Consider the following 15,033-nt stretch of genomic DNA (forward strand, 5'->3'; position numbering starts at 1 on the left):
TTGCAGGATCCAAAGCAAAGTCCAACATATTTTTTTACAAATACACGTTTATTTATACAAATTAGTTTATTTGGATGTAGCGTTTTTATAGATGTATGTTTATGCATACATGGATGCATATGTATCATTTTGACGTGTATTCATCTCTGTGAGACAATTCCACTTCCATAAATTCTTGTACTGTACAGTTTGTATTCAAAGGTGGTTTATTAAAAAAAAAAAAAAAAACACGGTGAAAAATTCTGGGAATATCATGCGATTATATTTGACGTCGACACAACAAATACATTTTCGACGCGATTGGATTATTTCACGTGGCGTGCTCGTGTGAAGTCACTACTCTATCTCCTTCCTGCAGGTAAGAGTGTGCGCTGCAGAGTGAGACAGTAAAGTGTTGAACCTTCATGACAGCTCACCTGAGCGGTTTCAATGAAGTTACCATAAACATCATACATCCCAATACAGGTGCGCTACATATATAGGGGCGGCTGGTTTGACCGCGGAGAAACGAATGACGAGTCGCTTGACCGCAGTCAAACGGTTCAAAGGGGCATCCGAAAACGTACAGAACGCAGGAGGAGACACCAGACAATCCGGCCAGCAGCCAATCAAACTTATAGGGGTTGATTAGTTGATGGGCAGGTGTGTACGGGGGTGGGGCAGGCCAGGTGCATGGAGTGCGCAGTTGATCCAAAGCAGGAAGGGCAAACAGACGCTGAAAGGATTTGAGAGGTGATGTGGCAAGGCAGAGAATGAAAACCAAAGCCCGGCTGATGTTGTGACAGTGTTCTCTCCGAAATGAATCTCTGCTGAGGTAAGACCCATGACACTCACTCATGACATTGATCAATTCGATTTGAGGTTCTACTTTATCATCGGAATTAAATGGTTTTTTTTTTACAAACCACTGTACATGATTGCACTTTGATGTACTTGTTTTCTTACATTTAAAACTCCCATTTCACAACTAGTTTATACTTCTGCTCCACTGCATTTCTGAGGGAATTGTACTCCCCCCCCCCCCACGATTTCTCCTACATTTATTAAAAGCCAGTGTTTCTAAGTGTCTAATTGACTTATTTATGACATTATGACATTTCAGAAAACTTGTAATTGTCGTTTCATTGTGATATCTATTAGTTACATTTTGACCCCCTTTCCCTTTCATCTTGCAAAATGTATGAATTATACAATACATAGTTTTTAGTGTGTTTTTCTAAGCCGTCAAGCTCCACTTCAATAGCACCTAATTACATCAAATTTCTAGTTTTATTCCTTTCTATATTCCGAAAATTTTACATAGGGATTTGTTCATATATCATTCATAGCCCAAATTATACAACACGTTTTTTATAAAAATGTCAAGAAGTTGTTTTTTTTCTTTTGGCTTTGATTTAAACCCATGTGTCGTCCACATATCTGAACCAATGGCTCGGGGTTATTACTTTGAAGGAGTTGTTTTTGTCTGTAATAATTTCATTTTCTAACTTTATTCCCAGGTCATCATTATCCCCAAAGCAATTTCAGTCAAAAGCAACTGAAATTGGTTAGTTGTCTAGGATGACTGCTTTGGGGATAACGATGACCTGGACAAATGAGAATATTCACAGACTTAATCCACTTTAGCCTTCTGTCCCTGACCATGGCCTTTGTCCAGTCCCACCTGGTTTCCGTCAGCCTCTCTCCTGAGCTGTTTGGTTAGTCCCTGCAACGGCTCCTCGACTCCCTGCCTGACCTTGACTTTCCTTTTCCCTGCTCCCCTTTGTTGAATAAAGTTCATTACCAACTGAACCTGCCTGATAGTGTGCTGCTATTGGGTCCTCAACTATACCCATTACAGTTTTTAACAATTAGTCAAAGTTAATCTAGTAGTAATAAGAGTTGCTAGAGTTTTACCTCTTCAGACTTTCTTTCTCTGTTTCTTTTATGTAACTTGAAAGTAAGTTTAGTTATGCTTGTATGTTTCCTTTATGGAAGTGTAAATAGTTTGGTGACTTTACAGAGTGTGGTTGCAAAAGACTACAGTGTCGACATGTGTTCAAACTTGTATATGATGTAACAAAGTGTACATAAGAGGACCACCCAGTAATGAACCTATTTATTTCTTAACTTAAATGTATTTCACTACACAGTGGAGACAGAAGTTACAGCAAGTGTGTAGAATTTTCTCTAACCATGGCCATAATTTTAAACAGAGGGACAGGATTGACAAGTCTGAGTGGATGTGTAATGGCTAATTATACATCAAAACAACCTTCTTTTTCATCCATCATTTTTAAAATGTTTTCCCTCCACACCTCCTTGACTCGAGAATTATCTGCGGCTACCAGTGAAACCGAAACAAAACGCTCTAATATACATGTCAGGCCTGGATCTGGCGTTGCAACTGCTACAGAAATATACCAACAATGGAGAAGAAGAGACGCTGAGATGCTGTGTCTTATACAAACACTGGCAAGTTTCTTGCCAAATCTGGCGAATTCCCAAATCCTCATTCATCCTGGATAGAAATCTAGCGACTGAAGCTACTAGTGACCAATTTAGTGACTTATTCAGACCATCAGTCAGAAAAGTGAGAAATATAGGGTCTGCTTAATTACATCCATTAAGGGCTGCCCCCAAATAGTCGACGAAGCACTGGTCGACCAAAAAATCCTAAGCAGACCAACATTTTATTGGCTAAGACAAAAAAAAAACTAACATTTGGGGCCTTGAAAATCTATGTGACTGGGGAAAAAGTATTGGACCTAAAAGGCTGGAGGGCTTTTAATTTGAAGATTGTAGATCATATCCCTTTTTGTATCGTAACGTGAACTCAGTAAGGCGAATGAAAAATCAGTTAGTCAGTTTATCCTTATGTCCAAACAGATCAGTCTTGTTTAACTTGTTAAGCAGTCTTGTTATGTGTCAATCGCATAACAATCACTCAGCAGTTCACATATCTTTTGTCAGAGTCGATACAGGGGAGAGGTCAGAGTCCCTTCCCCTCAAAAGGTATCCGTACTGCCCTGCACCACACATTGCTACCTGGTCTGCGGGGGACACTGCATTATACTGTAGGCTATTCTAATGTCTCATTTTGGCAGCTGGTGTATGTGGTGCACTTTCCTATCCTTATAAGAAATGTTTCTTTAAGCTTGTTTTTCAGCGTTCTAGTCAGTCTAACGCCTTACAATAACATCATAGAGAGGGAAAACAATTTCATCTGAAGTGCTTTTGCAAAGTCAAAAGGGTTGGGTGTTCAACTAATATACAGCATTTAATATTACAACCAACTGCAGCTTAGATGGCATAATAATGTATGTCCTATGAAATTTGAAAGTGTCAACTGCCATCAAGTTGGCTAAAAACAAACAAATACAGAGAATATCTGAAGTTCCATTTTATCTTAAGAAGTAAATATTGCCACACACAATTGTAATATACGGTACGTGTGCACACCTGAGGTACTTCTATTTTACTTTGGCCACTTTTTTTTAACGATACTTTATATTTCTTTGTAGTCCACAACATTTACTCAACTGTAGTTACTTCACAATCAAAAATCATCAAAAATCTTTGTCTTCAGTAGTAAGGAAATATGATTTCATGAGATGAAAAAGCCATCTCAATAAAGGCTTTTAAACTTTTTTCAAGAATAGTGCACCATCATTATTTTACTTCTTGGACTTCTTCTAAAGTTGTTAATTGACTTTAAAGATCTATAAAAAGACTTTAAGATCATTGTTGTTCTTGCTTAGGTTGGTCGGCCCAGCCATGCCTCTGTGCATACCCAGGTCTAATGACTGCCACAGGCAGTTGGCACTGCTTCCTGTTAGAGGAACAGTTTCACTGATCCATGCCTGATTACTCATCAGACATCAGACCACACCTTAAAATATTTTGAATCCTGCAGGTCACATCCATGTTACAGTACATATACTGTAAAAACAAAAACAATAGACACTTTCTGCATACCAGCAAGATAAGGACCACATGAACATCTCCTTACTGTGATCTGAATCTGTGCTGAGGTAAGACACATGACATGATTAAATAAAGTATGGTGAAGTTTAATTCTATAGACAATGTAAAAACTAAATGTTGCCTAATTCTAATGTGTGTACTTTAGAGGTACTTGTAATGTTCTTTTACTACTTCTATTTGTAGTCTTTTAATCTAAAAAGGATAAGTATCAAAATATACTTTAAGTACTAGCCGTGCAGGTACATTATAAAATAATATGTTATTGTATTATATTTTCCCAGAGTGAATACTACAATACTCTGTTCTCGACAGTAGACCTGGGAATGATTTACATGTAAGTCAAATCAGTCTATTTAAGTCAGTGTCTGCTTTTTGCAATCCTAAAGGCCAATGTTCTTCCCAGCTATACTTCCCAAGAGACTTTGCACTGTTCCTAACCAGGCACATGTAGCATTTATGTGATGAAGCCTAAATATTGTTTTAAACTGTCCACAGATTGAGGTACCGGTACATCTACAATAATTGAGTAGTAATAAAAAAAACTACTGAAAATAATTGTTTGCAAACACATGAAATCTGATTACTGGGATTATTAAGGTGCAGGTATTTTCAAATGGTACTGGGCTATAAAACCCATTAGAGTACGGCCTGTTTTCATCAATAGACTTTAAAAATATGTATCACAACTGGCAGTTGTGATTACAGGTTGTGCTCCGTGTGCCTGCCAGAACAATCAGCCATTCCGGTTTTCAGTGTGTTAAACAGCCCTCTTTGTGTTTGCATTGGTTTCTTGCGTGTCAAGTTTCTTTGGCGCTACATCTCCACACAGAACATTTAATTAAATGTTGTTGGAATGGAATGAGAAGAGGAATGGTTGAATGAACTGATTGATTTTATGTGACCATCAATTATATAAAATATAATAGTCATACATTAAGATACATAAATGGACAGGGATAACACAATAAAGACTCATTTCCATATTCTATCAAATTTTAAACAATAAAAAATTACAATAAATCAGGTATTAATACTTTGTTCCCTAATTTTGATCTCCACTGTGGCCAAAATAGGAATTAATATAGCAATATGAATTTAAATAGATAATTATAGAGCTGCTTACAGTGAAATAATACAATAAGGTATTAGTGGAAAAGCAAATGAAAAGTCAAACCAAGGAAATAACTAAAGTTATATTTATAGACTTATATTTAACATTTCTGCTCCAGGAGACAATATTATTAACAATTATATTTAACATGTCAGCAAAAACTAGCTTACATGCGCTAAAGGGCTTGTGACTTACAGCATCTCGGTAGCTTTAAATATACCACTGCATTGCTTTAGCATGTATTATGCTTTCAAGCATTTCCAACCAATGGTATCCAAAGCTTTATTATATTGTCATTATTATTGTTATTATTATTAGCTGCCTCTAACTGTTGAATTTTTTCAGCAACAAAAACCATTCAGCTTTCAAAATGTTCAGCTCTTTAAGCTCTTTCTTCTTTTCTGCCGCTAATACTTTTTCATATATTCAGCTTTTTCATATTTTAAAAATGGAGATCATCCAAAGAAAATTGCAAAACCTTCAGCTATTTGAGTATGACTTTTCTTTTTGATTTCTTTTGCAGTTTTTAAATGATCACCGTTTAAATATGATGCTTTTTCAGACTTTTTTTGAGATTACAATGGTTGTGTGTTGGACGATCAGAGTGGACAGCAACAAAAAGAAAATCTCTCTTCAACTGCATACTCACACATTTGGCACAGTGAGCCTCCAAGTGACCAAAGAGGCAACCAACTATCGCATTGACTCCTACATTAACTGATGAAGAGGGGAGCAGAAAAGCGCTATAACTTTTGCACTACCCTTAATCGTGTTACTTGCGATGCGATAGACAGAGTTTTTGAGTCCAACACGTGAGTTGAAATATTGTGTTATAGTGCCAAAAGTTGTTTCAATGCCATTTTTTGCAATTCCTCAGTTAACCGTGTTGTTTTTTTCTCAAGGAAAGCCAGACTACTTCTTAAAGTTTAAAAAGTTTATTATTAAAACAGCAAAGAATTTTCAGCATGGCCAAGCACTCTCTCTGGGGCAGAAGTTGCAGACATCTTGGCTTTCAGCCTGAAAGAGCACAGAGCCCCTTCTTAACAAAGAAATTATAGCTCAATAAAGTAATTGAGTTGTTGTCATTGGTTCAGAATGTTGCTAAGGCAGTTCCTGATTCCTGGTTCCATCATTTCAATCCTGGCTCTCATTCATTCACGAGTTGAATCCTCTCCCCCCTGGTCACGAGGTTCCTCCAACGATCCACCAGCTGCTGTAGAAAGAACACTCCCTACTCTAAAGAATCCCACCTTCTGGGGGACTGACGCCCTCATTTTATTGCACCTAGTTTTAAACTGGAGCTTATCAGCGTCACCCTTTATTTATGCCATCTATGTTATGTTGATAATAATGTGAAAGCATGCTGATTCTTTTTTATTTGACTTATACGTACACAGTACAGTGAGTAATACCAAAACTTCATGCTTTAAAAATACCCACAACTGTCACTGTTCTAGCACCACACATACCAGCAATATAAAGGATCACTTGATTTCATCCCTGTGTTCTGAATCTCTGCTGAGGTTAGACACATTAGATGCATAAGTATGTTGGAAGTTACATTTTTTAGACATTATGAAAACTAAATGTTGCCTAGTTATAATTTACATGTGTGAATAGGTATTCGTAATGTACTTTTAATACTACCATGTTCAAAAGCAAAATATTGCACTTTGTATTTCAATACATATTTGCTTGACTGTAGCTACTGAATACTTTGTTGATGCAGTATGATCAAATGTTCAATTCCCATCCATACTAATCGTAGTTACGAGCACCCAGAAAATAAAATGAGACCAAGCTGGATTCAGTCCATAAGGGTTCTAAAGGTTTAATCATAAAACACAAGACTATATGATAAAGTCCAGTTCATTCCTATGACATCAGAATAGATATGAATGGGAAACAAGATAAAGGGAGCATAGCTGGGTTGCAGAGACAGGAGGAAGTTTGAAACAATGCATTATACAAAGTCTGGTTATAGTCACAACAATGAAAACATGAATTCAACACTTTATGTAAGTTAACGGGAGTATAATTTCAACTACTTCATATACTTTCAATAATAATACATGACCATTTATGTGTTGGTTATATTTCATATCAATCTTGACCTATAAAATAACTACTGACTATAAGTAGTAGTATACAGTAGCATGAAATGGAAACACTTAAGTAAAGTACCAGTAGTGGCTGGCTGCAGTATAGGTCATAAATCCCGTCCCCAGATCCAGATGGGACATGGGAAATACTAAAAAGGACACCTCAGTTGGTTTCTATTGATGTAGGTAGTTTTTGATCAATATGATGTTTATTCAAGCGTTCATTTTTCGAAAATTGTGATGCGTTTGTTTTTCATTAGTTAGCAAGTAAGACTCTATAGCATGATAAGGTTTCAGCTCGCCCTTTGTTTTGTTTTTTTAATAGTTTGGAATCCAGAACCAGAGGAAGTGGGCCCATTTACATGCTGCAGCCAGAGATGAAGACTATCATTAAGGCCGGAGGTTGTATGAGAAAGAAGTACAGCGCCTGTTTCCTCTTTCTGGCTGTGGCTGTCTTATTCATCTATCTACGTTACATTGGAATTCTGGAGGTGAGAACTTGGTTTAGTGGGATTTTATTTACCCTTGTCCTTCTTAATCCTGCACATGACTTGCTGATAGCAGCAGCTCCTCTACTTAAAGGATATGTCTGCATTATTCTATGCTTTAAAACAAAACCATCAATGTTCTAACTTACTGGTTCATATTCAGACATAAATCAGACATAAATCTTAACAAAAGCTGGGTTTATGGTTTAACAGATTTTACTTGGATTCTTTCATCAGTGGAGTCTATGAAGACTAATGTTTTATAACCTTAGTGTGATTCAGTTCAATGTGTATGTATCAAAATCCAATGCATCTTTCAGCCATGGCAAACCCTCAGGCTTGAAACAGCCTCTATATCTGACAAACTTGAATTTCAGTGACGAAAAAACTACTTTGAATTTCAATACATTCAGATTATTTCTTTGTGTAAATGCATTTTGTCCATGGTTAACAGAGTAAGGGCTACAAGGGGAAGTTAGAAAATTCCATATGATTGCTGCTAACACATTAGCAGTTCTCATTAACCTCCAAAATCATTTGGTGCTTGGGGGCAGTATAAAATCTTCCTTCTTGGCCCTTTTGCTTTACTAGTGCAGTGCCTGTTCCGGACATGTACCTGTTTTGGAAGGGGCTGATTCCTTGGCTCCAGGTTTAACTTCTGTGCAGTGTCAGGGGCCTATGCAGGCCTGTTCAGAAGTATAGACTAGGGATGTCCGATAATATCGGCCCACCGATATTATCGGCCGATATTGAGTTAAAAATGTAATATCGGGAATTATCGGTATCGGGTTTTTACAACCGATGTTAGTTCTGTAGGCTTCAGCATTTCCGAGTGTACCTGAATGCAACACGGGCCGTAGGCTTCAGCATTTCCGAGTGTACCTGAATGCAACACGGGCCGTTTACAGGCGCGTGCTTGATGACGTATAACAACGTAGGTTGCTAACCGTGGCTAACAAGCTTCAGCTCTCCCGGTGCATGAGATGTCCGTGGTTTGGAAGTATTTCCAAGTGTCACCTCCTAACAGTAAATGTGCGCTTTGCAATGACTGCAAGGCGTTAGTTATGAGAGGAGGAAACAAGGCGTCTTCCTTTAATACATCACATTTGATCACCCACCTCAAGAAGAATCATGCGGAGTTAAACGCTACATCTGTGCAGCAAAGTGATGAAAAGAAGCAACAGCCGACACCGAGAAACAAACTTTTTCTATCGTTCAAGATGCCGGATTCACCAAACTTGTGTAGTTTCTCGAGCCACGTTATGTCTGTATAACGCCCAGTCACAAGTATTTCTCAGACCAGTGTTTACCCGAACTGTACAGCGTTGTTTACCGTCACGTCGAGAAGTTAATTTCTGGTGCTGTATCCGTTAGATCCAATACAGGTTAGCATGTTGAGCTTGACTGCTGATTTATTGATTGTATTATTTGTCAAGTTATGGCTCAGTCGTTACTCAGTCTGGGAAAAGAAAACTACTACAAGTTTGTTTACTACTCTGGACTGAAGAGATGCATCTTCCTTGTGTTGATGTTGTCTGTAGTGTTGTTTGAGGCAAAATATTCTCTCTAAAAACACAAACAATTAAATGAATGGCACTTTTTTCAATAACTTATTTTGTACAGACTGTGTTTACATTTGAAAAGCATTGCATGCATCTATGTATGCATCCAGTGGGGCATCACAATAAAATTAGGCATAATGTGTTAATTCCATAATAGGTGATATGTGATGAATTTTGGTGTAAAAAGGCTGCATATATCGGTATCAGGTGATATCGGTATCGGGTGTGTCGTGGAAATTTTCTGCTCTTGGTGAAGAATGAAATAACGAATTCTTGCCGGCCGACAACGTTTATTTTCTTTGCAAAGAAAAGGTCAATCGACATGCGAGCGATTCGAATGAGGAAAGACAAGTGAGCAAAAGAAACCTTGAACATTTATACCTGACGAAAGCCCACCCCTTGAATGTGTATTACATCCTTTGTCTTACTGTGGGGTTGACCAGCCCAGACATCCTGCCGTATAATTAACAGGTCTGATCAACACAGTTTCAGAATACACAAGGGTTGAATACATCATGAGACAGTGAGCTGTTGACTGTCTCTGAAACGTGAAATGCAATTACAAGGTCTAGTCTTTAAAATACACAAATGGCTGGAAAAGAAAAAGGGATCTGATATCTTGGGGGGAAATCCTTCTGTTCTGCTGTCTGAAAGGCTTCTCAAGGAAGAAAGAATATTCAAATTTACCATTACATTTCCCCCTTTTGATTACTCATTAATCACAACTGAAGAGAATAAAGCATGAACAAGAAATAAAAATAATATTTGCAAAATCAGAATAGATGAAATGAAATAATGATAAAGAAGTAAAACAAAAAATAAAAAATAAAAATAAAATAAAAATGGAATAAAATAAACATAAAATGCAACTTTAAAATTCTACTACAACTTAATAATCCGAACATTAATTCACGCAGATTTTAAAATGTATCATCATGGCAGTGGTTTAGAAAAGTAAGTTTGAGAATTTAAAATATAAAATATAGGAGTAAAAGGTAAGGGAAAAACAAAACAAAAAAATATTACAAATATTTTAGTTAGACAAGTTGGCTGACCTAGATAAGGGCCGGATGGTGATACTGAACAAACACAAGTCTGTGCATAGATACTTGTCATGATTGGCATAATATGCATGAACTTGTCCTGATCGCCAAATTTCAGGATAAACAGTGCATGAATGTTGCATTTTGTCCTTTGTTCAGAGTGACAGTCTTGGTGGATTTGTAGGTGTAAGCTTCTGTCAGCATTGCTGACCATGAAAGGAACAGGATCAGGTGGTGCATGATGCAGTTGAAAGAAAATGGTTCTGTGCCTCTAATGGGTGTTTGTTGAATTCACGGAGTTCTCCCTCAAGTTGTCCTCTCGTTGTTCGTTCTTGCGTTGTCCGGGTTGACAACTGAGTCCCTCTGTTGGTTCGGGAACCTTCCTGCAGTGGCTGGTGTGTATCTACGTTGTTCTCTCAGCAATCTTCACAGCGGTATGTGTTGTCAGGTGTACTTGGAATGGACCTCGCCAGCGCTTGGAATTCCAATGTTTCCTTCTCAGGTCCTTTATCACCACCCAGTCACCAGGCTGGAAGTCATGGAGCGATGTGGAAGCTGGCGGTGGAAGGGCTGACTTCACCTGTGTTATGTGTTGCACAAATCATACATGATGACAAAACTTCTGCACATAAGCTGAAAACCAATAGCGGGTTATGGCATCCAACATTCCCCCTTTTGACACATGGTCCAATCCATGTGTCAACTTTGCAAAGTGAGGAAAGAAATGTTTAGGTAGACATGGTTTGTTATCAGGCCCTTGCCACACTGCGTCTTTCTGTGTGGCACCGCTTCGTTTCCTCAGCGTCTTTTCCTATGGTGTGGCAAAGGTCAGTAATGCTTCGAGGGAGCTGGGTATGGAGGCTGGAGTTGAAACAAACAAAGGATTAAGGATAATGGGTTGGAGAGAGAGAGAGAGAGCTGCAACTTTGTCATGATTGAGAATGGGTTTCTCGTCAGTTTTTTTTAAGAATTATCTGTGTTTTCACAGAGTGCCGGAATCGTGTACAACACCAAATGCATATCTGGAGTCAGTGTAAATAGTTACGGTTTTGTTTCTTGCCAGTTTGCATGCCTGTGTCAATGCTATCAGTTCTGCTGCTTGTGCAGAGTATTGGGAAGGGAGTGAGTCTGAGACAAGAGTTTCATGGTTAGTGACAACAGCAAATCCCGCTCTGTTGTGACCGCTTTGGAGGTCACGTGAGGCAGATCCATCTACAAAAAGAACCAAATCAGGGTTAGTTAATGGGGTTTCTTGTAGATCTGGTCTTGGAGAGCAGACCTGTTGGAGGACAGCAACACAATTATGTTCCTGTCCGTCGTCAGGCGTAGGGAGGAGAGTGGCAGGGTTTAAAACATTGCATCTTTTGACAGTGATGTTAGACATTTCTAAAAGCACAGTGTTATATCTGAGCCATCTTGCTGTGGAGAGGTGAGAAGTTTTTTGTTCAAGTAAAATCATGGACACAGCATGTGGGACCAGGAGGGTTACATCAGAGTAACCCACAATGTCTCTGGAGGCCATAACTGCTTTTTCTGTTGCAGCAACAGCTTTGAGACATCTTGGGAGGCCTGCAGCCACAGGATCCAGTTTGGAAGAAAAATAGGCTACGGGACGTAGTTTATTTCTGTGATCCTGTAACAAAACAGAAGTCATGTATCCATTTTTCTCATCTACTGTTTGAGTAAATGACCTGGTGGGGTCAGGTAGTCCCAAAGTTGGAGTGGTCTGTAAGGCAAGTTTTAGTTTGGTGAAAGATTGTTCTGCTTCAGGAGTCCATGTGATCTTACCTTGTGATTGCAAACTATTGCCATGAATGAGGGAGGCGAGTGGAGCCTCAAGAATGGCATAGTTTAAAATGAACTGTCGACAATAAGAGCACGTTCCAAGAAATGACATCATTTGTTTTTTCGTGAGAGGTCTTGGAAGATTCTGAATTGATTCTACTCTTTTTGGTGACAGAGTTTTTTCCTCAGAAGTGATGACATGACCTAAGAAAAGAACTTGTTCCTGGACAAATTGTAATTTCGACAAGCTGGCTTTGTGACCACTTTTAGCCAAATGTTTTAAGAGTTTGACTGTGTTGGCTTCGCATTGTTCCTTGGTTTGACTGCAGATCAAAAGGTCGTCAACATACTGTAGTAAAGCACTACCTGGAGAGAGAAGAAGAGATTCAAGACTTTGTTTGAGAGCTTCATTGTAGATGGTGGGACTCTCACAATATCCTTGACACAAGCGAGTGAAAGTGTAGCCTCTTCCATTGAAGTTGAAAGCAAACCAAAATTGACTTTCTGGATGGACTGGAACACTGAAGAAAGCATTAGAAAGATCCACCACTGAAAAGAATTTCGCAGTTGGGGGAACTTGAGACAAGATGGTGTAAGGATTTGGAACATTTGGAGCTCTGGGTCGGACTGCTGCATTAACTGCTTGCAGATCTTGAACAAAACGCCATTCTGTTGGTTGATTTTTATCTCTGATTTTATTCACAGGGAACAAAGTGGTGCGCACTGGAGAGTCATCACAGGGGATAATTACTCCTGCTGCTTTAAGAGACTCGAAAACTGGTGTTATGCCATCGATGGCTTCTTGTTTGAGTGGATATTGAGGCTTGCAAGGTCTAAAGTCAGATTTTGGAGTTATGACAACAGGTTCACAGTTTTCGATGAGGCCAACATCATACTTATTAATAGCCCACAGTGTCTTAGGGACTTCCTGTAGGGCGGTGATAGTTGCAGCTTATTTTTCAGACAAAAAAAAAAAAGATTTAGAAGTGCTTTCGGTTACCAGCTAGATTGTTTTCGTAGTGTGCACAACAGATGTTAAACCTTTAAAATAACACTGCAGTGTTGGTGAAAAAATAAAATAAAATAAAAATAAAAAACAAAAAAATAAATAAAAATAAAATAAAATAAAAAAATTTGATCGATCACATGTCTTTTGCCAATCGGCTGCGCGCTGACATGATTTTATGAATGGGCCCAAATCTTCCCAGTTATCTGATGTGTGTTTTGCAAGTGTTATGTGTGGGACAGAATCAGTTATGGTGTACATGTTTGATTGAGCTGATGTGAGAGAGATTGATATAGCACATCTGTGTTGTGTCCAATATATGTGTGATAGTTTAAGCTTGTCAAATCTCTCTCTCATCCAGCTTTCCTCAAATGGCTCATCAGGTTCTGGTGACATATGAGATGTACAATGTAGATCCTCCTGTGTCATGAAATCAGTTGCAGCTGTTAACACTGTCTTTTTAGCTTCTGTGACTAGTTCAGAAGAGACTGTTAGTTCCTGTAATTTCCATTGATATGCATAGAGTAAATTTAAATTTGGGTGAACGAAGGAGTGTGAAAGACTTGGTTCCAAATCAGATAGTCTGTGAACTTTCACACCCTCTGGGGTTGAGATTAGGCAAAGGCCTAATCTGCACATTAAATCTCTGCCCATGAGATTAATGGGACAGACTTCAGAGAGTAAAAATGCATGTTTGAAACCTGTATATGTTCCATCCTCACATTTGAGTGGGACAGTAATATTCTCTCTGATTGTTTGACCTGATGAACCAACAGAGTATACATGTTTTCCACTCAGTCTTGGTTTTGTAGTGAGTTCTAGAGCTCTTGTCACAGAATGTGTGGCTCCTGAATCAACTAAGAATACAACATCTTGCTCAGCAATAGTCAATGTATGTTTGGGAAACCTTTTGAAATGATCAGATGTGTATTGAACATATGTTAAAGCGATTGTGTCTGAGCTCTCAATAGATTGTGTGTCAACATGTGTGTGTGAGTGTAGTGCAGTACCTCCTTCTGGTTTTACATGTTGGTTGGGCTTGTCAGCAGGAGTCCATCCCTCTCCGACAGCCCCCGACCACCCTCAGTCTGACGTCTGTGGAAACTGACGATTTTGGTGTGAGACATTCACGTCTCCAATGTCCAGATTGGCCACAGCGGTAACAGATGTCATCAGGACGTCTTCTTGCAGATCTGTTAGCATTGTTTTTCCAGTTGTTGTCTTGGCTGTGTATTCTTTGTCTGTGTTCACGGTGTGGCTGTCTGTAGTCTCGGGCTGTGTTATACATGGTCATTGCTGCCATGTGAAGTTCTTATTGAGATGTTTCTTCTTTTGTTTGTCCGAAGAATCTTTTGTTTGAACAGACGCATCTGGATGGGCTGCTCCCGAACTTGTTTGTTGTGTCATGCTGAAGGGATCTGTTCTTCTTCTCACGTCAGCTGTTGTAGCATTGTATGGTGGTGGAGCTGAAGGGTGGTTCGGTGGCTGCAGTAGAGTTATGGGTCCGGCTTCAAAGCCGCCAACTGTGGAAACAAAAAGGAAGAAACCTGCGGGTCTGATGTTCTTTTTGTGTTTAAATCTTGTTTTTCATTTGTTTCACTTATTTCGTTTGAAAAAGGAAGTTGTTTCTGCATTATTCTCCTATTTCTTGCTTTTGCTTCCGCTTTCCAAATCTGTAAACATTCCCTTTGATTTTCCATAGTTTCCAAATTTTTTTTTTTTTTTTTTACAGATAATTTCTTTTACCTTCTCATGTTTAGTTCTTTTTTCTTTAGTTTTTTTTTTCTCTAATAGTAATATAGTTTTTAAACTGAGAGATCCCCCTATTGGGAATCCAAACTCAGCTGTCCAGACATTTCAATATTTTAGAGTTTTATCCCCATATTTCTTTCTCATTACATCCACAATTGCCCCTCCGGAGGTCCTGCCTCAACAGAGCCTTTACTCCCCATTCCAGCTGCGGAGGTCGT

The 15,033-nt window shown here is 38.7% G+C and overlaps 1 protein-coding gene across 2 annotated transcripts in view; it reads left to right on the forward strand.

Annotated features, from left to right (window-relative positions):
* Positions 1-689: 689 nt before the first annotated feature.
* Positions 690-15,033, forward strand: part of LOC310962893 (NXPE family member 3-like) — a 31,319-nt gene continuing 16,975 nt past the window's right edge. The window contains exons 1-2 of one of the 2 annotated variants that reach the window (XM_083935502.1): positions 690-814; positions 7,505-7,670. In XM_083935502.1, the coding sequence (XP_083791628.1) occupies positions 7,542-7,670 (129 nt within the window). In that variant the 5' untranslated portion in view covers positions 690-814; positions 7,505-7,541. Of the gene's footprint in view, positions 815-6,591; positions 6,601-7,504; positions 7,671-15,033 lie in introns of those variants that run through there. The other variant, XM_083935503.1, reaches the window with a different exon arrangement.

This window comes from Echiichthys vipera (assembly GCF_963691815.1).
Source record: "Echiichthys vipera genome assembly, chromosome: 20".
NCBI classification, from domain to species: Eukaryota; Metazoa; Chordata; class Actinopteri; order Perciformes; family Trachinidae; genus Echiichthys; species Echiichthys vipera.